The following is a 21,539-nucleotide window of genomic DNA, read 5'->3' as shown; positions in this document are numbered from 1 at the left end:
AATTCTGCTAACCGATTAATCGGCTGATTAATAAAAAAATATATATAATACAAAACTCTCTCAACGCTTACAACAATAAAGGTGTGACTGACAGACGGAACATTTGACTGTCATTTTTCTTGGCAAACCGCAAGGTGTCGAATGACAAATCGCTAAATTCGTATTTCAACATCAATGAAGGTCTTCTGAGCAAGTATGAGGTAGATCCGGTTCATCGCTACGACTGGTCGCCAACACTCATATTCACCGACAGACATTTCAGAGCAGGGGTCACCAAGGACCACATGAGGAGCCCAACGTGATTAGTGACTTCACATGAATTAATAAATCGTCAGCTCATCTACTACAGTGAGTGCAATTATGTTCGTGGTTGTAATGATGAAGACAATTACTATCATATTATTATCATAAATATTGCTATTACTATTTATGTTGTACTCAGTCCATATTAAAAAAAAAAAATAGACAAGCCATGACTGCTCCTTGAGTTGAAATGTTCTTGTAAATGACGCCCTCAAGTGGTCAAAATCATCTAACGCCTGCTTTGTTTCTTTAGGTTGGCAATAACAAAAAGGAAATTTAACCTAAAAGCAAGTTAGTGTCTTTCGACCTGATATAACATTACATTTGTTGTATTTCACGTTTTTCTGTATTATTTTTGTCCCATTTGGAGCTCCGTACTCGTATGTTGTCTGCCATTGATTATCATTGACCAAGAAATTAATAGAACATACTCTCACCACTAATCTCATACCTTCACATTTAAAAGTGGATAAATAAAAATAAAAGTAAAATTGCCTCTTGTAATCGCTTGTGCATCCGTGAATGTTATCGATTATCGGAAGTCGTCCCATCATAACCGTGACCTCACATCCGGTCGAACTGGCCGCCTCCACATTCACAGCCACTCCAACCGACGGACGTAAAACAATTCTAAAGATAAAAGTACACCTTTCTTATTCCAAGTGATAATTCAACGCGATGCTGGCGCGAGGAACCCGTTTTGGACGGGACGTTTTTCGTTTGTGTAATAAGATGTAGCAGCTCATGTTTTGGGCGAGAGTTAGCTAGCGAGCGTTAGCTTCGTGCGCATCGAGGCCACGGCTGAATGTGAGCACAAAGGCAGCAGCCCGCACGCCTCTTTTTCGGAACAATGTACCCGTCCTGGGGGAACTTCGGTGCGCCCCCGCCGCAAAACTACGGGGGGCCCGGCCCGCGAAAGCTGCCGGTCGGAGGCCACACGGGGCCGCCGCCGCCGCCGACGACGACTTTCGGCGGCTTACAGGCCTCGTCGAGCGGCTCCATGTTCTCGAGCTTGCAGGAGCAGCACCGCCAGCAGATGCAGCAGCTCCAGATGTTGCACCAGAAGCAGCTTCAGAACGTGCTCCACCACGGCAGCGGACCACCGGGTGGCTACTCTGCGCCGGCGTGGCAGTCGACGGAAGCGGCCCATTTGGATCGCAGCGCAGGGATGCAGTCTCACATTAAAGGCGACTCGGTGGCGAATCAACCGGACCACTCGCAGCCTCCGCCGCCTCCGCTTCCCGCCGTGCAGCCGCACAAGATTGAAGCCAAGCCGGCTCCTCCTCCGCCTGAGACCCAAACAGCGAAACCCCAGGACGCAAGCGTTGCTCCCAAAGCGAACGATGCGAAAGCAAAGGACGCGGTCGGTAAAGAAAACGACGGCTCCAATTTGCAGGTAGCGAATCTCTATCCGTTCCCATTCTTAATCAAACAAATGCGCATTATTTGTACAATAATATTGCACAGAATCAAACGGACCTGTCACCTAGCGCTATTTGATTATTATTATTATATAAGAATGAATCATGAATTATATATGAATCATACAAATTCCATGCCAGTGAAATTTGCATGGAATTGTATGCGTTGATCTGAATTTGACAAGTCAGACGCAACCTTAAATGTAAACAGTTGAACTTTTATCTAGGGTAATTAATTACAGTTAATTAACTAAGAATACATTTAGCTTGCTTATTTTGCCACACGAAAAAAATATTTCATTAGATAATAACCCAAAAATTATTTCGGTATATGTTAAATATCACAATAATATCTATTGCAATATTCAACAATATATCGTATATCACGTTTTTCCAATATCGTGCAGCCTTAATGGAAACCACCAAAATAATTGTTTTTAATTGCCTATAATAATAAATATGCTCATAATTATGTTCCCCAAAACGTTTAGAATAATATTAACCTAATTTTACAACATTACCCATAAAAATGAAACGACTTCTACATGATTTCATTTTGAAAAAAAGATCACTTTTATATGGGGTGTTTGATTCCGTTTTTGTTCCTGTGAAGCGTCGATGCAAAAAGGTAATGAAACTGACAAAGGACTATATTTAGTTGGCCGCTTAAATGTGCCTTACGTTGAGCAGCAAGCCGTTACCAGCTGTCAGCATCCACCACTGTCAGACCTTTCGCTGCATCATCTTGAGAAGTTTATCACCCTCCTTTGTCCTACATCGACCCCACGAGGAGCCACACCTGCCCATCAGACCTTTACAGGAATCTTCCGTTGCGTTGCTGTTCGTTGTCAAGCAGGCCAGCTATCAGCCGGTGGTCAATGCGAGCGACTTCTCGGCTCGCCTTAGATTAAAGCAAGGCCTTTGGGCGCCATCTTGGGATGTTACAGAAGAGTACAAAAATAGGCACGAGGTGTGTTTTTCAAGTAATAGTTTCAGGTATTTTCTACAGATTCTTTTATTTTTTTAGGAGTGCAGGCTTTCCCCAGAGTTTTATTAACCCGTCGGCCCACCAGGCTTTCCTTGCCCCCCCCCCCCCCCCCTCCCAAGGCTGACTTAATCTCCTAAAAATGTTCTCACAGGATCAGCAGCAACTTTGGTACAAGCAGCATCTCGAGAATCTGCAGAAGCTGAGGCAAGAGAAAGCCAAGCAGAATCAAAACAATGCCGAGCCCCCCAACAGCCACGCGACGCAGCCTCCGCCTCCATCCGAGCCTCTCAAAGGTGCGCCGCCTCCGCCCCCACCGAAGGAGGAACAGCCCGCGCCGCCTCCGCCTCCTGAGGTGAGCTTCTTTTACGATGCTTTTGTGGCACATTTTCTAGTTCTGCTTGACGGGCAACACGTGTCCTAATAGCGGTGCCGAGCTCCAATCTCGCTGTGTTCCTGTTTTCAGCCTGACAACAAGCAAGACCCGGAGGAGACGGCCCGACTCAAACAACTGCAGGCCGCGGCGGCTCAGTGGCAGCAGGTTCAGCAGCAGAGGGTCAGCTTACATTACCAGGCTCTAATGCAGCAGCACGAGAAGCTTCAGCAGATACTCGAAAAGTATCAGCCGCTCATTCAGCAACCTGCTAACCTACAGGTAGGCGGGAAAAGCCTAACGCCGACCTTACTGTGTTTCACCGTTGCATTTGGTTAGGGAATATGTCTTTAAACTATAAGGGACTTGCAGCCAGTCACAAAGTCGCGCCACATCACCTACGGTAGACAATGACAACGTAGCGATTAATCCTTGTTTAAATCTGACACTTAAGCAAGTCAGCACGTTTGATATGTAAAGCCATTAAGGAGACGACTCGCCGGGCTGTGGTGCTCCTCGCCGACAATTCCCATGTGGAAATCCTTACAGATGTAGAACGGCTCGGCCATCTCAGGAGAATTGGCTCAATTTCTGAAGCATTTTATGTACTTTAACCCGAAACTGACAATGTTGTGCTGTTGCAGTTTTCTCAAATCCACTGTTTAATTTACAGCACTGGTTAGGGCCTGTTGGCAACGTTGGTGCAATCTGTTGGGTGAACACACTACATTCGGACCTTAGTATAAGAAGACACGCAATGTAATCGCCACTATTTGGGATCGTTGCCAATCAGGCCCGTAATGCTTTCTTTGCAGTCGATGTCAGCCGAGATGCAGCTGAGGCATTACCAAATGCAAAAGCAGCAGTTCACCCCGCTTTTCCAAGAGTGGGAGCTGACCTTTCGGCTGTGGTTCGAGCAGTTCCAAACGTACCCGCACAAGGACCAGCTGCTCGACTACGAGAACCAGTGGAAGCAGTGGCAGGATCAGATGAACGCCACCAACACCCACCTTCAGGAGACCATCGCCACCCTCTCGGCGATGGTGCCGTATGCTGCAATGCAATATAACAATGTAGCTATGGGGCAGTATGGCGCTTACCCCGGCCAAGACATGCAAATGCCGCCGCCGCCGCCGCCGATGACTCATCCGCCAGTGACTCAGCCGCCACTGAATCAGCCGCCACCTCCACCTCCAGCGGTTGCTGCCGCTCCCGCATCCCAATGTCCGCCACCCGGTCCACTGCCCGGTCCTCCGCCAATTCCTCCGCACACTCCAACTTCTGGGCCCCCACCCTGCGGAGGTGCCCCCGCTGGAGTTAGACCCACATGCCCTGTCAATGTTCCGCCACCAAATTTCAACATTGGGGGTCCAAGGTCAGTACCCATATCTGTTTGTGATCAGGGACAAACAGAATTCCAACATTCATTTCAATGTTTATAACTAAATTCTTATTATCATTGAAATATTTATTTTCTTACTCTTCTTAGAGCAAACAACCCCAGATTCAACCAGCCAATGCAGTTTGACGGACCCCCAAGATTTGATCAGCGTTTTGAGCATCCCCCTCCATTTCAGCCACCTCAGCAGTGCTTTGACGGTCCACCGCCTAGGTTTAACCAACCAGGGACGCGGTTTGACGGGCCGGCTCGGTTTGGTCAACCCCACCAGCACTTTGACGGTCCGCCTCGTTTTAACCAACCTGGGTCACGTTTTGATGTGCCTCCTCCCAGATTTGACCAGCCCCCCCAACGCTTTGACGGTCCCCCCAGATTTGAGCATCCGCCACCGCCTCCATTCGGCAAGCAGTCTAGATTTGACCAGCCCCCAAGACACACTGATCCACCGCCTCCCAGCGAAGCCCAGCCATTGCCTCCACAAAAACAGGAAGGACCCCCACCTCAACCCACACAAGACTCCAAAAAACCTTCCAGTGTGGATTCGTCAATAAAATCAGTTGAAGTGCCTCCAGCTGATGAACACAAGTGTCAAACTAAATCTAGTAATTCGACTGCTGACAAAGACATGACTGACGACTCGATTGAAAGTGTTGGATTTTTTATTCCCAGTGAACCAATACCCCAAACCAAAATTCCAAGCATAGGGGAAGATGATTCTATGGACATTTGCAACTCACCCAAACAAGTTGACAGTGATCCAGCCCAGCCTGCTGCTACTCCCAAGGAACCACAACAAGCCCATTTACAGAATTACCCTAAACCAAATGGTCCATCGAAAACCAGCACCCCTCCCTCTGTTTTTTCAGAAGCTTCCCAAGAACAACAGGAGAAGCAACCACCTGCACAGCTCCAGCCAAGACCGGAACCTGTAGGTCCTCCCCTGGGTGGAGGACGAGGTCAGCCCCTTGGGCCTGTGCAAGGAAGAGGACGAGGACTAGGGCAGAGGGGACGTGGTGACTTTAGGGGACAAAACACAGGACCACCATTGGGGGAATCGGACGAAATGCCTCATGAATTTACGTCTCCCCAGGAAGAAACTTATGAGGAACAAGAGCAGGAGGGCTGGCAGGGTGAGTGGCAGGAGCCTCCATATGAGGAGTTTGGTGGCGAGGCGTCTGAGGAACAAGGTGAAGAAATTTGGATGCCAGAGGACCATCACTTCGAGTCAGAAGAAGAGTATTACGAAGAACCAATGCATGGACCTTCTATGGGTAGAGGTGGGCCAATGATGAGAGGACATCCTCCTATGGCCCGGGGAGGTGTCCCACCAGGTTTAGGAGGACCACACATGGGAAGAGGAGGACCACACATGGGGAGAGGAGGCCCGCCATTGGGCCAAGGGGGGCCACCAATTGGCCGAGGGGGGCCGCCGATGGGGCGCGGGGGGCCGCCGATGGGGCGCGGGGGACCGCCGATGGACCGAGGGGGGCCTCCAATGGGACGCGGGGGACCGCCAATGGGGTGCGGGGGACCGCCAATGGGGCGCGGGGGACCGCCAATGGGGCGCGGGGGACCGCCAATGGGGCCCGGAGGACCGCCAATGGGGCCCGGAGGACCGCCAATGGGGCCCGGGGCACCGCCAATGGGGCCCGGGGGACCGCCAATGGGCCGTGGGGGACCGCCAATGGGCCGAGGGGGACCGCCAATGGGCCGAGGGGGGCCGTCAATGGGCCGAGGGGGACCGCCAATGGGCCGAGGGGGGCCGTCAATGGGCCGAGGGGGACCGCCAATGGGTCGAGGAGGGCCGCCAATGGGTAGTGAAGGACCGGATATTGATACAGGAGGTCCACCTAGGGGCAGAGGTGGACCGCCCATGGGTAGAGGTGGACCGCCCATGGGCAGAGGAGGACCGCCCATGGGCAGAGGAGGACCGCCCATGGGCAGAGGAGGACCGCCCATGGGCAGAGGAGGACCGCCCATGGGCAGAGGCGGTCCGCCCATGGGTAGAGGCGGTCCGCCCGTGGAAGGAGGGGAACCTATGGATAGTGAATGGGCAGAAGCTAAACCAGCTGAGTACTATGAGGAAGAGGAACTTTGTTGGGGAGATGGACGGCCTCCAATGAGAGGGATGAGACCTCCATTTCCGCCTGACCGAGGTCGTCCGCCACGCGGCCATCCTGGTTTCATGCGGGGGCGAGGACCCCCGCCACACCTAGCGCATGGGCCAGTTGATGGAGAGTCATTTGGTTATGGTATGGAGTCTGGTGATATGGGCATGAACGAGCCAGAACATTACATGTACCAAGGTGATGATCCACATAACATGATGCACCCCGGAGCAGGAAGAGGCAGGTGGCCACCACCTCACGAAGTAAGGGGTTCTGAAGAGGAACCATTTTATCACAAAGAGATGGAGCGCGAACACGATTGGCATCCACCCTATGGCCGATGTCCTCCAATGCCGCACGAGATCATCGAAAGAGACGGCGAAATGAGAAGACGACCTATGGGTCGAGGAATGGCACGAGGCGCGATGCGGCCAGGCGTACCACACGAACAGGAAGAAGAATACGGGTTTGGTTTTGTTGAGGAATACGGCCACGGAGTAGATGACTATCCCCGGAGGCCGCCTCCTTTTGACGACCCTTCACATGAGGGCAGGTTCTTTGACCCTGAATGGGACAGGGAGCGTTCTCCACCCGACAGGGAATATCAACCACCACCCCCAGAGCACTACCGGGATGATCGGTGGCTTGAAGAAAGGGAGCGAGGTCCCCCGCGTCCATTCAATGAGTATGACCATAGAAGAGGCGAGATCCGAGAACGCGATTACATGGACGAGCCACCACCCCGGCGGGAAGATGGGTCAGGTCCATCAGAATGGGATCGGCCTTCAAGATTTGACCCACCAACAGAGAGAGGTTTCCCCCCCTATCGAGACCAACCTACTTTGGATAGACCTCCACTCCAAGATGAGCCTGGCAAAAACCTGCCAGAGAGTTCCGCCGACCAGCAGGGAGGGAATTTGCTCGCACTTTCCCAGCAGCAACATGAAATAATCTTGAAGGCTGCCCAGGAGTTAAAACGGATGAGGTAGGTTCCATCAAGGGATGGGAAAAATGTGGGATAAGTAGACTTTAAAAATAGGCCGGCTTAAATTTTCTGCTTCGATTATTCGATGGAATAATTGATAGGATAATCGTTTTTTTAAAAGATTCAATAGTGACAGCACTAGTTCCATCTGACATAGCTCTAGTGCCACATAGCTATATTGTTTCTTAACCTTTGTTCACTTTGTTTAATAGGGAATTGCAGGAGGTGAAGACTGATATTGTATCTCAGAATACGCTGGCTAACACTTTATCTGACCTCCCCGCTGGGCTCCTGGGTTTGGAGATCCCACCGGAAGTTAGAAATGCACTAAAGGTAACCATTGAATTCATATCTAATGTACCTGTCATGTCATGACTGCTCCCGGTAACACTCAAAATTGCGTGTCGCAGGGCATGACCACCGCATCTGCCCAGATGGCTAAAACGCAGTCTTGGGAGACAAATCCCACCGCGTCCGTGCCTGCAGTTGCTCCAAAGACTGTGGAATATGGACACGGACACGGTATGCGGCGGCAAACCGGAGCTCATTTCACCTTTTAAGGGTTTTGTGGTTTGTGATTGAATCGTTGAACTTTTTAGAACCCGGTACTACTGTGGAGAGGATTGCTTATGGTGAGAGGATTGTGTTGAGGCCTGACCCAGACAGGGGCTATGAAAAAGGTAGGTTTAACCTTTGAATACTGTAAGTAAGGCAGGATTTTTTTTTATGTATTTTTTGCATTGATTATTTGTGTGCTGTGGTCCCAGAACCTCTTCGGGATCCTTACAGCAGGGATCCCTATTATGACAGACGACCAGACCCTTACCTGGACCGCCGGGAGTACAGTAGAGAGAGAGAATTCTACAGAGAAAAACCTCCACCGGAATATGAAAGAGAGCGTTTCGGAAGGGAACGATATCCTCCAAGAGAGCGAGACGATAGGTATTGCCGACTCAGCTCCTGTAATCCAAGCTGTTTCAGTTTTCAACATCTGCATCCACGTAATATATATTTTTTTCTTTTAAATCCAAGCTCACTGTTGATGATTGAAGAAAGGTACTACATCACAGATGTGTATGGGTTTGATTAAAAATGATCGGATGAAACGTTTGCCTCTTCCGTCGACTTAGGCCCCCTCATCGTCCAGGCTACCGGGAAAGAGAGCGCGACCTCCGAGAGAGGGATCGAAGCGGCAGCCGCGATCGCGATGATCCTTTCGGAAGGCCCGGCGGCTATGACAGGCCTCCCTATGAGCGCGCTGGACTTGATCGCGGCGGGCCCGAGCGCTACGGCCATACTGCTTCGCCTTTTGGTAAGTTTCTAAAGGCCTTTTCACACTGCTCTTAGCACGGTCGCAGCGCTTTGTCGACGAAGGTGTTCGTCACGTACGTGCCGCGAGGACGGAAGCAAATTGATAAATATTCAATTAGAGAGCAACGTCATGGCAATGGCATAAGGTGGGTGGAGCCAGTAGGTGAGAGGCTGGTCGAGTGATTTCAGAATGCTAACGGCAATAGACCAGACCAGCCAGCATGAAAACCCTCCCTCTTACTTTGCGGTTGGCTGCGACACAAGCACTTCCAAATATGGGGAAGCTTGCACGACCTGTATCAGTTATTTTAACAATCGATTAAGCGATTTTATTATTGATTACTTTGTCAATGAATCCGATTTAAAAAGTTGTCATTTCCCTCAAAATGCTGTCCTGCAGACAGAAGAAATTACCCAGAGGAGCGAGGGCCCCCCTCGGCACCGCCGCTGGCGCCCCCGCCACAGCCAGTGCTGCCTGTGGAGAAGAAGCCCGAGATCAAGAACGTGGACGATATTCTCAAACCACCCGGAAGGCTGTCGCGGCCCGAGAGGGTATTTTTTTTTTTAATTGCTGCTGCGTCTCGGGCTAAATCGCTTTTTTTTTTTGTGTGTGCTCATTTTGAAGCCGTTTTCATGACAGATTGTTATCATCATGAGAGGACTACCGGGGAGCGGAAAGAGCCACGTTGCAAAACTCATACGGGTGAGTAGCATCACATTTGTTTTTTGTTTTTATAACGGCACGTAAACACTCTTGATTGTATGTCAACCTTCAGGATAAAGAGGTGGACTGTGGCGGCGCCCCACCAAGAGTTCTGGTTTTAGATGACTATTTCATGACAGAGGTCGAGAAGATCGAGAAAGACCCTGACACGGGCAAAAGGGTCAAACGAAAGGTGAGGATCACTTAAAAAAATAAAGGTTGCATATGCATTTTTATTTCAGTCCAGGATAAGAACCAATTCCTACTGCGAAAAGCAAAAATATATTACTACTGAAATAAAGTGAAAGTTTTACGCAATATTCAAATTGATCAAAATGCACAATATTGAAAATTGGAAAGACTCAAACAATAACACGGTGTCCTCCAGATTCTGGAGTACGAGTACGAGCCGCACTTGGAGGACACGTACCGCACCAGCATGCTGAAGACGTTCAAGAAGACGCTGGACGACGGCTTTTTCCCTTTCATCATTTTGGACACCATCAATGACCGGGTCAACCATTTTGATCAGTTCTGGAGCGCTGCCAAAACCAAAGGTTTTGAGGTAGGTTTATTTACGGAAAAGGAGAAAAATAAGTCGGCTTCCGAATCTCACTGTTTTGATATTGCTTCTGTTGCGTCAAGGTCTACATCGCCGAAATCACCGCTGACACTCACACTTGCGCAAAGAGAAACGCCCACGCGCGCACGCTTAAGGACATAATGAAGGTCAGAATGAGAACATATTCAAGTGCCGTTTTGGAGGACTGTTGCTGACGGGCTTGTCCCAAATGCAGATGTCCAACAACTGGGAGGCCACGCCCCGTCACATGGTCCGCTTGGATGTGCGAGCCCTGCTGCAGGACGCCGCCATAGAGGAGGTGAGTTCTTCAAGAGAGACTGCCTTTGCGTCATTATTGGACCCTCAACTAAAATGGCTCCGTCACTAGGTGGAAATGGAAGACTTCAACCCTGAAGAGGTGCCCAAGGAAGCCAAGAGAGAAGAAGAAGAAGAGGGTGATCTGGTAGGACATGAAAACACTGTTGCATTGTCAATAGATCAGAGGTGGGAATCGAGGGCCGGAGTCCTGCAGGTTTTGCATGTTGCCCTTCTCCAACACAGCTGATATATAATTAGCTCATCAGCAAGCTCTGCATAAGCCCGATAAGGATCCTGTTGATTGGAATCAGCTTGTGCTGGAAGTGAGAAACCTCCAAAACCTGCAGGACTCCGGCCCTCGAGGACCGAGATTGCCCACATCTGTCATAGATGATGCGCACTCGGACAAAATTGCTGGCACTCGTCCGTGAAGGAAAGAAAACCCCACAATGGTCACTGAAATAACTTAAAAGGAATCCCGACTGTCATGACAAGTTTGCTCCATATTATTGATTTGGTTGTGACTAACATAACTTATGAGATTCATTTTTCAAAAATAATTTCCAGTTGAATACATTTTGTAGAAACTTTATTTGGACGTACGCCGCCGCCATTGTAATTTACGTGGCGACGCATTCCGTGCGTGGTAACGTCGGATGGCGGCTGGCGCTCTGCCGAGCGATGTGAAACGCTTGTCATGGAAGCAAGGTAAAGCCTCGTTGGCGTTCCTAAAGAAGCAACATGCAATCGGGACGGTCACCCTCCTCCGCGCCGCGCTCTCGTCATTCGAGAGTTTTGATCGTTCCTTTAGGAATTTTCTGTGTTTATTATTTAGGTCAGTTTCAAGTTATTTCGGTGACCATTGTTTGGCTTTTCTTTCTTTGGGAGAAGGATACCAACAATTGTGTCCACGTTTGTCATTTTGATATTTGTTTGCTGTTGTTCTTCTTGTAGTGGCCTGTTTAGTTTTTCTATTCATTTCAGGTGGAAATGTTTTTTTTATCCAAGCCATCCAGGACTTAGAGCTATAAAAGCAAATGGATGAAATTAACTTTTTTATCAGAACCAAACACTTGATGCCAACCATTTAAATTGAAACCATTTTTGTTATTATGTAATCTATTAATTTGCTCGTCACTAGGGCTGGGTTTTAAAAAATCGAATCATCTATCGAATCGATTATAAAACCATGAATCGATCATTTTAATATCTCTTTTTCCCATAAATTCATAAGTAAAATAGATTTTAAAGGCTGAATTTCTTTTGTTTTCTTGAAATTTAACTTCACATCAATTTAAAAGTATTTTCTTAAATTTATGAATGATCTGACTTGCTGCACTTTAAGACAATTCAAAACCTCTTTAATTCATATTTACAATTATTGAATTAGAAATTCTGAAAATATTTTCATTTTATCCTTAAGCTTAAGTGATTATAACATTGGTAACCTTTTAATAAACCAAATAATTTAACATTTAAACCCGCAAAATTTAATTTGGAATTTAATGTTTGTGGAGTTTTTATCATGTCCTTGATATTTAAGAAGAATTTATGTTCCATAATTAATCAGTATTGATTGAATCAAAGTGAATCGAATCAGGGAAAAATCTAATCAAACTGAACTCTTGTGAATCGAAATTGAATCGATTGAGGAAATTAGAATCAATACCCAGCCCTACTTCTCACTCTGTCGTAAAGTCCTGCTGGACCAAAGTATTTTACGTTTTTAGTCATTTAGGCAGAACATTTGTGTAGCCTCGCACCTGTAAAACTGTTGTACAACTTTTTGTAAGCCTTTCACATACTTTCTTCTGCATGTGCGCTTTTGAGCCAAGCAGTGTGTTGAACGCGCATACGCACACACAGCAAATGATGAGTGAAGACCTCTGTTGAGGCGGAACTATTTTACGTGTAGTCTGGACCAGATTGTACCATTTCATACATTGCATATTGCCCAGAGAGATGAAAAGGCTTCAAAATATGCCATCCATTTTAAAACGTCTTCCTTGGACCTTCCTTCTTATGAAATCAGTAATTTACTGTTTACATAGTTTTCTTAACAACAGAGAGACATTAACTGAAATGTAAAAAAATTGAAAATGAACGTAATGAGCAACGACCATTAAATATTAATAGTCTCCACTTATGTTTTCATAGTGTTGGTGGTGCTACAGTCCGCTAGTGATAGGTTCAATATAATGCTGTGCAAATTAACTCATTTGCTCCCAAAAACGTATAAATATGTTCTATTTTAAATATTACAAGTGTCCCAAAGACATAATTATGTTTTTATGTTGTTGTTGTTTTTTTATGCTAGAGCATACAGAAGGCCTTGATGCAGCCTCAGAACTGCTTAGAACAGTCGAAGCAATGGTAGTTATTACAAAAACTGCCAGCAGGTGGCAGCAGAGTATAAGTGATTAATCAGGGCCATGTTGCAAACAAACTGTTTTCCCCACAGTTCTATACAGATTTGTGAATAATAATGAAACCTAGCTATATTCTAATGCTAATTGCTGCAAATTGAAAACGGATAGAAATATACTTTTTTCCTGATGAAAGAAGAGACTCTAATCATTCTTTTGGTAGGTTCCATGTTTTTATAGCAATAGAGCACAATATTCTGTCCGCCTTGCAAAATCTGTCAAAATCCAGTAAAACAGCCGGGAGCAAAGGGGGTTGCTTCAGTGAAAATGGGAATGAGTTAAGCCATAAATATACAAGGTCATATTTTATTATTTTCTCCAAAAAATGTATTTACCCCGTAGCGGCTTCCGCAGCCTGACAAGCACTGTTTACATTTATGATACGCTGGCGAATGCAGCTAGTTTATGGTTTTGTCAGTCATTTGGAACTGTGTCTGGTTTGTAGCATTAGACAATGTGCAACAGCACAGTATGTCTAACGCAGTGTGTACAAGCAGACGTTAGCCAAGGCTGCTATGTTGTTAGCATGGCTTATTTCTGTTGGAAACTTGCCATACATGAAATGTTACCGCTTTGATTGTTGTTCGTTTTTACCTAATGTATAATCAATGGAAAATAGAGACGTGATGACCTTATCTGATGATCCATTGGGAACAATGACTTTAATGGTGCATTATGTTTTATTAACCCTTCATTTGTCCTGAGGGCTGCCCAATTCCTTCCGTTTACTTTTTGTTGCTTACCGGCATTCAATAATCCGCCCAAGAAAACAATCAGTGCAACGGACTTGTGCACATTATTTGGTCACGCCTTCTGTCTACAGTTTTTGGTTGGACAGTTTTAGTTTAGAATTGATAAATAAAATTAGCCGAAGAAAGTTGATTTTATTTTTTGTAATTTTTTTTCAATAGTTGATTTTACTAATACTGTCAGGGCATGCAGACAGTTTTGAACATAGATTATTAAAAAGTGTTGTTTTGATAAGATTTGAAACTCTACTTTTAAAATCCATTTCTTTTTAAGGCTTTTATCGCTCAGCCTTACAAAAAAAAACTGGACTGCTGTGTTGATGTCTGTCTTCTATATCATTGCAATTGTTTGCAGTAATAAGGCTATTTGTATCAATGACAAATACAGGCACCAAGCTTTTAAGCATCAGTATAATAACAGCTCTATTCTGTAAAAAAAAAAAAAGAAGAAGAAAAAGAAGCAAAGTACTCAAATGTATTTGCATGTATATCTTGTCTCTAGATAGATGAAGACAATGTTTCCTTGTTTTATTTTCTTTCACCAAAATTTCCCATGTGGGAAACTGAAGGGATCTTTTTCATTCTTTGCATTCCATGTCATGTATCTCAAAAGCTTCATTTGTAGTTATGAATGAATGAATGAATAGTTTATTTAGGCTCCATATGTGACACAGAAAGACAACACAAACAAAAAAATCACTTAACGGAAAAACGAATAGGCCGACGCACCAGGCTTGTTTTTGCATATCCTTTACAGTCCCATCAATCACACTGAATTACAACAAAACAAAATAAATAAATACTACATTCACATGATAATTCCTAAATGTTTTACATTTTATCAAGTTGAACGGCACTAAAAGCATGAATTATTTTACTTTTAATTTTTTTTCTTAAGCCCCAACAGAGACACAACACACACACACACACACACACACACACACACACACACACACAGCATCATCAATTCCATTCCACTATTTGACACTCAAAACTGAAACAAATCTGAATTTGGACCTCACTTTGTTTCATACATAAATTAAACTCCTTATATTATAGTTTCCTTCTCTTAATTTAAAGAAATTCTGTATATCAACAGGTAGGCAATTGTTTATTGCATTTTTTTCTGCAATTTAATCATTTCCATAAACCTGAGCATTATAATGACATGTGAGGTAACACAAGAGACGAGTACAATAATATGAATACCTTTCTTGTTTATGAATTCTTTATTTCATAAAGAGCAGCCACTGATTTAGCTCATTTACGTTTAGCGTATTCTACATGTGGCTTTCAACTCACTTTATGATCAGTAATCACCCCCAAACATTTTGTTCCAGTAACTCATTCAATTTCAATACCATTTAAATTAACTTTGACATCACAGTTTAGATGCATACCAACAAACACCATAAATTTATTGTTTTCACATTAAATGATAACTTATTGCAATCAAACAATTTTTTTAATATGATCAATTCCCTTGCTACACTTTTTATTTGTTGTTTCGTGTTATTCTCTGAGCAACATAAATTTGTATCACCAGCCAATATTACCAAAAAAAATTAAATTTCATTCTATAAAGTAAAAGAAATGAAAGGGGACAGAAAGAAGTCAAACTTGTTTTGAAACAGTGCAAAATATTATTAAAAAAATATATATAAATATATTAGGCCCCAATACAGAACCCTGTGGAATACCACAGGTTGCTCTTCTCGGGTGTCATTTGTTTTTGCATCTTGAAACCTATTATTTAAATAACTATTCAACCGTTTAAATGCAACAGCTGACACGCCATATTGTTCCCATTTCCGCGGAAGTGATGAGTGATCAAATGCTTTACTTCAGTCAAATAATTATCATATTGCTTTGTACAACACCCAGCAAAAAAAAAAACAAAAAAAAACATACTCTGATCATCTCTGCATTAAAATCATGTCTAAATATTTTCTGGCAATAATACATGTCATTTAATTTAGCAACAAATTCTCTAATCTATTGTATAACTTTGTTGAAAAAGCAAAATATTGATAAGAGAGCATCTTATTGGCTCTCGCAGGATCTTCCACCAATAAGAAATGTCCATTTTCTGTGGCAGTTGTAAAGAGCATTTTTATTGTATTTTGACCGTTGTTATTTCGCAACGGCACTCTTGCACAGATTGAGTCACACGCTTTTTTTGCGTTGAACATCCGCCTAATCCTCCTCAGAAACATCGTCGGTGTTTGACGCACTCTTTTGGGCAACTCAGAAACATCGTCGGTGTTTGACGCACTCTTTTTGTCCACAGTTGCCCAACGTGCTTTGCGTGGCCCTCGATGGGCTTTTAGTCACCGCTGTTCCTTGCTTGCACCACAACAGTTCAAATTTGGTGGAAAGTAACCAAATCACTTGGCATTCAAATTTACTTGTACTTGTTTTACAAACGTAAATAATAACTAGCGAGTGATTTGTATGTTTTTTTTTTTTTTTTTTTGTATGTTGCTGAAATCAGCTTTACTTGTAATACTCAGGAATGAATGACATCAAACCAGTAGAAAAAAAAAATATGAATGTACAAATAAGACTGTTCATTTGGTATTTGACATTAGCATGGATTTGTCTGCGCTAGTGTCAAAATGCACCAAATCATTTTTGTAGACGTTTCCCTGAGTTTACATTGTTTGCATGCCAGTCTTCAATTTGCTTTGTTAGCTCATTTCTACTTTTGAGTCCTTCCATTTGACTTGACCCCATCAACCAGTTTATCTTTTTTTTTTTTTTTTTTTCCTCATCTAATCCTTTTCTTTCTCTCTACTGTGTGCCTCGTATTGCCAAGATGTTTAACTTCTGCAGTGTCTCTTTACATAATCTAGGGCTACATTCCGAAAAGCAAATGGGAGATGGACACATCGGAAGCAAAACTCGGTAGGTTGACCCGCATGACCTCACACGTTACATGAGTTGCATTCACCTTTGATATGTGATGTTGTAGTACAGTGAAACCAACCACCATTTGTAGCAGGGCATGTGCTCCATACCCAACCACCCCAAAACATTTAAATGTGTGTATATAGAGTGTAGCAAGTCATGATACACTTTTTTTGCCACTTTTTTGTAAGCTTGCCCTTGCCGATGGCTCGCCTGGCATTTTGAGAAGCTTTACGGCCGTCATAGTGTCGTTTACGTTATCCATGGCAAGTTTCTTCAAAACAGGATCCGCTCCGGGCAGACCCCGCAGCTGGGAGGCCGGCCACTTTTCCTACCCTTGATGAACTCCTAGAACAGGCGTTTGCGCAAAGACGGAAAATCCTTGACTTGAACTCGGCATCAACAAAAGCTTAATTGTGGGTGGATGCTTTGTAGAATGATAAAACGAGCGACTTCGGGTTCGGATGCTCCCTGGCTTTGCGCGAATGCCTGCTTTAGGAGTTCGAAAATTTTGCGACGCGGCCAAGGAAATGATACGCTTATAAAAAACTGCTGTCATATATTGATGGCCTCACAACTGTCTATAATGTTACCTGAAAAATAATAGAAAAGCACAAGTGCATAGTGACTTTTGGAACACATTATTATTATTATTTATTTATTTATTTATTTCTAGCTTCCCACAAATGTTAAACACATTTCAACTTATTGACGCACACTGTAAATGTATTTGACAACCTACATAACATTACAAGCATATCATTTGTGGGAAATACTGTACATGCTGTAGCGTCAGCGTTCGATGCATGCATGTGCCTTTAAGAGGCGGGGCACGATGGCGAAGCGGCGCGTCTCAGCGTGAGCTGTGGCAGTTAGCAGCTCCCGGGTCCGAGTATGTGCTTGACTGTTCTCCTGGCCTTCAATAAATTTATGGGGAGGGTGCAACAGCGACTGTTGCTCCCCTTTCCCACATGACAGGGCATTACATTAAGCACCTACTGTAAAAAAAAAAAAAATCTGCATAGCAGAGGCACCAATGTTGAACTGAGACTTTTTTTTACTTTCTTATTTCTCTACCTTTGATGTCAACATTTTGATTTGTACATGACCTTTGGCCTTAGCTTACATGACTAAAGCATTTTTACTGTCAGCATCATTTTGGGGGAAACTGCTGAGAATCTGTGAGTGATCGGTCGAGTTTCCAATGAAATTATTGACGGCGTTTTCATTGATAAACTGCGGCTGATATTAGTGTTGTTTATTATTATTATTATTATTATATATAACGTTATGATTACCTGATGATGAACCTTAGCGAGACACAGACAACTCCTGCTTTTCACCAATAAATGCCAAGACGATTTTGTCAGTAGTAACCTGAAATAGCAAATGGTCCATTTCTCCAGACAAGCTGGACGGTTTGGGGAGCGGCAGCAAGAGGAAGCGTGACGGCGATCACATGGCAGGCATGGAGGACTACCTTCAGCTGCCGGACGACTACGCCACCCGCAAGTCCCAGCCGGGAAAGAAGAGGGTAAATAAGCGTCCACATCGCGGCTTAGTTGGCGCTCACCTTGGACTTGGTTCCGGTTCATTACATTTCCTCCAATATAGTTGCATCGTAATATGCCATTCAATGCCTCACCTCAAATAGACCCCCCAAAAAAAAGGTCCATGTTTTTGTGCTAGTCATTGTGTTGTAATGCTAAAAATCAAGATCCATCCAATTCCTGCTCACAAACCCTGGCCGACATTTTTTTTTTTTTATGTTTTATTATCCTTTATTTCTTTTTTTTTTAATTTCATTGTCTATTTTAGGTGCGCTGGGCCGACCTGGAAGAGCAAAAGGACGCCGATCGCAAGCGCGCGATCGGCTTTGTGGTGGGCCAAACGGATTGGGAGAAAATCACAGACGATAGCGGCCGGCTTGCGCAGAAGGCGCTCAACCGGACAAAATATTTCTAAAAAGATCATCTGTGACGCCCTTGTTTTGTTCTACTTTGAAGGTATGTATGACGTCTCTCTCTCTTCTAACGTGTCGCCGTGCGCTCGTTTGTGACTTGCGGCGCTGCCGTGCAGTCAAATGCGAGTATTGCCGTAGGATGAGAACCGAGCACTGCTAAACCATCTTCACATTGATAGCATTAAGCTAGCACGCTTGCCGAGATAGCAATGCCAGTCAGCGCACGCACAGCGTGAATGTTGGGCAGTTAGTTACTGTAAAAACTCTTCATGAATTAAGCATAACGGCAAGGTTCCACCAGGTGGCGATAAAGTAACACTTGAAATGATGAATTAAGCGAATCGCTTCATTTGAGTTTAAGCATCACAAAAGACGTGGACTGTTGTGACAACATCTGCAATATTTTGTTTTGTAGGTGTTTGGGCCGGCAAGTACGAGACTCTTCAATAAGTTTGTTTTTCCTTGACAAAGGATAGTTCAATGCTTTTTTTTTTTTTTTAAGTTTTGGTCAACATTCTAGTAGTTATTGTGTATTCAAACGAGTTCTTGATGTTTTATATCTGTAACTATTTGTTTCCTGAACCATGTCCACTGTAAGAAAACAATAAAAGTTGACACACTTTATAAAAGGCCGATTTGCAGAGTCACATCCGTTGTTTTCTTGCGTTGCTTCAAGTTTTGGATTGAGCTGCGGGTTCGTCACTGATTCCAGAAAATGTCAAAAGTGCTCATGTTTGAACATGACTTGATTTCACTCTGTGTTCACTTTTAGGTCTTAAACTCCTGTGGTATTTTCCTTGATTTTATACTCCATGAGCATCGATGTCTGTGTATTATTAGATATCCACAAGCTACAAATCTTTCTGTTGTTCAAGTTTGCCTCGGGATGAATTATTTGAACAGAAATGTGAAGAATCCTGACCATTAGTTTGTCCGCTTTTGAGCTGCGACAACAAACTTTAAGCAAAGTAACCACCTAAATGTCCTAATTTCTGTTCAAAAGATTTTTCCCGCTTCTCTTTAAATCTGATCATGGGAAAAGTCGACCCGGTCATTTTTCGAGGCCTCGGTAGAGAATTAACTGATGGAGAAATAACTCCCAACCAAATGGACGCCTTCCATTTACCACTGGTGAAATTGCAAAATCATCTTCATTCACTGCCAATCACGGCAACAGACGTCAAAGATCCTTTTTTTACTGGGCTGGCAGTGAATGAGTTCAATGGATGGAAGGATTTGATGGTCTCAAATCTCTTGAAATCTTAGACTTTTGTGGTGCTTTAGCCGTTTCTTGCAAATGTCTTCTTCTTCTTTTTTTTTTCTTACATGAGGTCATGATGCTGGTGACTTTAATATAGCGTGTTATTCTAGGGCACGCCCGTCGTCTTCACGCTTGAACATTGAAGTTGTACTCGGGAGTTGGAAAGCCGAAGTTCCCCCCCCCCCCCCCCCCCTCACCAAGACTCACTTTTTATGAGAATGAGAACATTTCCGCCCCCAAAATCCAGAGGAACTTCTCGGAATTTTCTGTCTTGAATACGCATCAGCCTTTTATATTGGAATGTCGTTCTGAAGTTAACCCGAGGATCGTCTGTTAAGACCGAAACGCAGAAGAAGAAAAACGGGTGGAATTGATGCCTGGTGGGGTGAGTATGACATAGTAACTGTTGTTGATTGTTTTTGTTAGATTCTGCTGTTGTCACAATGAGCCCTTCCAATAAAATTTCGAAGCGTTGGAAAGCCTGCTTCTCTTTTGATCTAGCAACATTAAAATGGCAAACGTTTTTTTCTCTCGTAATTGTCAAGATGAACATTTTTTTTTTAAAAGAACGGGTGACATTTTTTTTTTAAAGAAACCCAACGGTCATTGAAAGGCGTGTGGACCTCAGTCAGCTACCAGAACAGCTTCGATACAATTATGGTAAAGTCGACGTTGACCTTCGACCCAGAGAATATTTGTAATGACCAATCGATGGGGTCGACAATGCTGGATTTTCTCAAAGCGATGTGCGAGCGTGGACCAACCAAGAAACCGCAACAGCCGCCATTTCTTGTTCAATTGTCATTAAATGTTCAACAAGCACTGAGTTATGTCTTTGTTTTGTTTTCCTCAAATTATTTCATAAACTTTGCTCCAGATAAAAACATTTTATTTTATTTTTTTTTTATCCTTAATGTATCCAGGCAAGGCAATTGAGAACAACGGCTTCTCTTTAGCAACGCCGAACCTCCTCCAGACTGTATTGTTGAATAACGAACATTTGCCACAATCTGTCAGCAGCAACATGTTTTCAAAATGTGCATTCCTGCTGCAGCGCGTAGTGCAAAAAACACGCTGCTGATGGGATGTTTATGATGAACACGACGGTTTTCTTACCAGTCTACTGCAAGTTTGGGAGATTGACGCTGTCATGTTTTAGCTACGATCTCTTGAAGGGAAACTTAAACCCAACTTTGTCACTTTTTCTTTTTTTTTTGCAGCTGCTGTGTACTTTAATCTATTGAGCATTTAATCTATATGTGTATGTATATATATATATATATATACATACAGTGTTGCCTCGTTTTCCGCTGGGGTTAGGTTCCAAAAAAATAGTCGCAATAAATGAAATCCGCGATGTAGCTAGCTTTGTGTTTTACATTTATTATAAATGTTTTAAGGCTCTAAAACCTCTCGCCACACACTTTCTCGAGGAATTTACTTTTTCTGCCATTTCTCTCGTTTAAACATTCTCAATGTTCAAACCTTGATCAGTTTGATAAAATAGGTACATTACTGTAAAAAAAAAAAAAAAGCATGCAAAATTACACGAAAAAAATTTGTGAAACCGTGAAAAGTGAACCGCGTTCTAGCGAGGGAACACTGTATAATCAAACATTGGATCTGCCTTCATAAGTCCACTTCCAAGAAATGCCTTTTTTTGTCTTGTCTTGTGTCTTTTCTTCACGACAACGTATCGTGTATTCGTCAGTTCCGGTTTATTATTCGGCTTTCTTTCCTAAGTTTAGCAACGAACGAGTCG

The 21,539-nt window shown here is 44.0% G+C and overlaps 1 protein-coding gene across 4 annotated transcripts; it reads left to right on the top strand.

The window, feature by feature from the left end:
• The first annotated feature begins 851 nt into the window (after window positions 1-851).
• Window positions 852-20,251, top strand: ylpm1 (YLP motif containing 1). 4 transcript variants are annotated; one of them, XM_086061595.1, is made up of 22 exons: window positions 852-1,699; window positions 2,864-3,064; window positions 3,176-3,364; window positions 3,898-4,457; window positions 4,572-7,574; window positions 7,787-7,907; window positions 7,985-8,096; window positions 8,174-8,254; window positions 8,342-8,516; window positions 8,607-8,630; window positions 8,705-8,886; window positions 9,286-9,437; window positions 9,526-9,588; window positions 9,662-9,781; window positions 9,977-10,153; window positions 10,234-10,317; window positions 10,386-10,469; window positions 10,539-10,613; window positions 16,499-16,550; window positions 17,960-18,087; window positions 18,372-18,559; window positions 19,888-20,251. In XM_086061595.1, the coding sequence occupies exons 1-21, from the start codon at window positions 1,154-1,156 to the stop codon at window positions 18,516-18,518; spliced, it is 6,276 nt and encodes a 2,091-aa protein (XP_085917721.1). In that variant the 5' UTR covers window positions 852-1,153; the 3' UTR covers window positions 18,519-18,559; window positions 19,888-20,251. The 4 variants fall into 4 exon arrangements, with proteins under 4 accessions (XP_085917721.1, XP_085917720.1, XP_085917722.1 ...); XM_086061594.1 differs by lacking the exon at window positions 19,888-20,251 and adding an exon at window positions 18,932-19,151; XM_086061596.1 differs by lacking the exons at window positions 8,607-8,630; window positions 19,888-20,251 and adding an exon at window positions 18,932-19,151.
• The last annotated feature ends 1,288 nt before the right edge of the window (window positions 20,252-21,539 follow it).

Source organism: Leptonotus elevatus, chromosome 18, assembly GCF_054856555.1.
Source record: "Leptonotus elevatus isolate MCC_2025b chromosome 18, RoL_Lele_1.0, whole genome shotgun sequence".
In the NCBI taxonomy this organism is placed as follows: domain Eukaryota; kingdom Metazoa; phylum Chordata; class Actinopteri; order Syngnathiformes; family Syngnathidae; genus Leptonotus; species Leptonotus elevatus.
Note: the sequence above shows the minus strand (reverse complement) of the source record. Positions and strands in the feature narration are given on the sequence as shown.

Bases quoted from the DNA above. Each gene is read 5' to 3' on its own strand.
- ylpm1 (XM_086061595.1), top strand. From the start codon at position 1,154: ATGTACCCGTCCTGGGGGAACTTCGGTGCGCCCCCGCCGCAAAACTAC. The intron at 7,575-7,786 runs GTAGGTTCCATC...TTTGTTTAATAG, and splicing joins CAGGAGTTAAAACGGATGAG to GGAATTGCAGGAGGTGAAGA. The intron at 10,154-10,233 runs GTAGGTTTATTT...TGTTGCGTCAAG, and splicing joins CCAAAACCAAAGGTTTTGAG to GTCTACATCGCCGAAATCAC.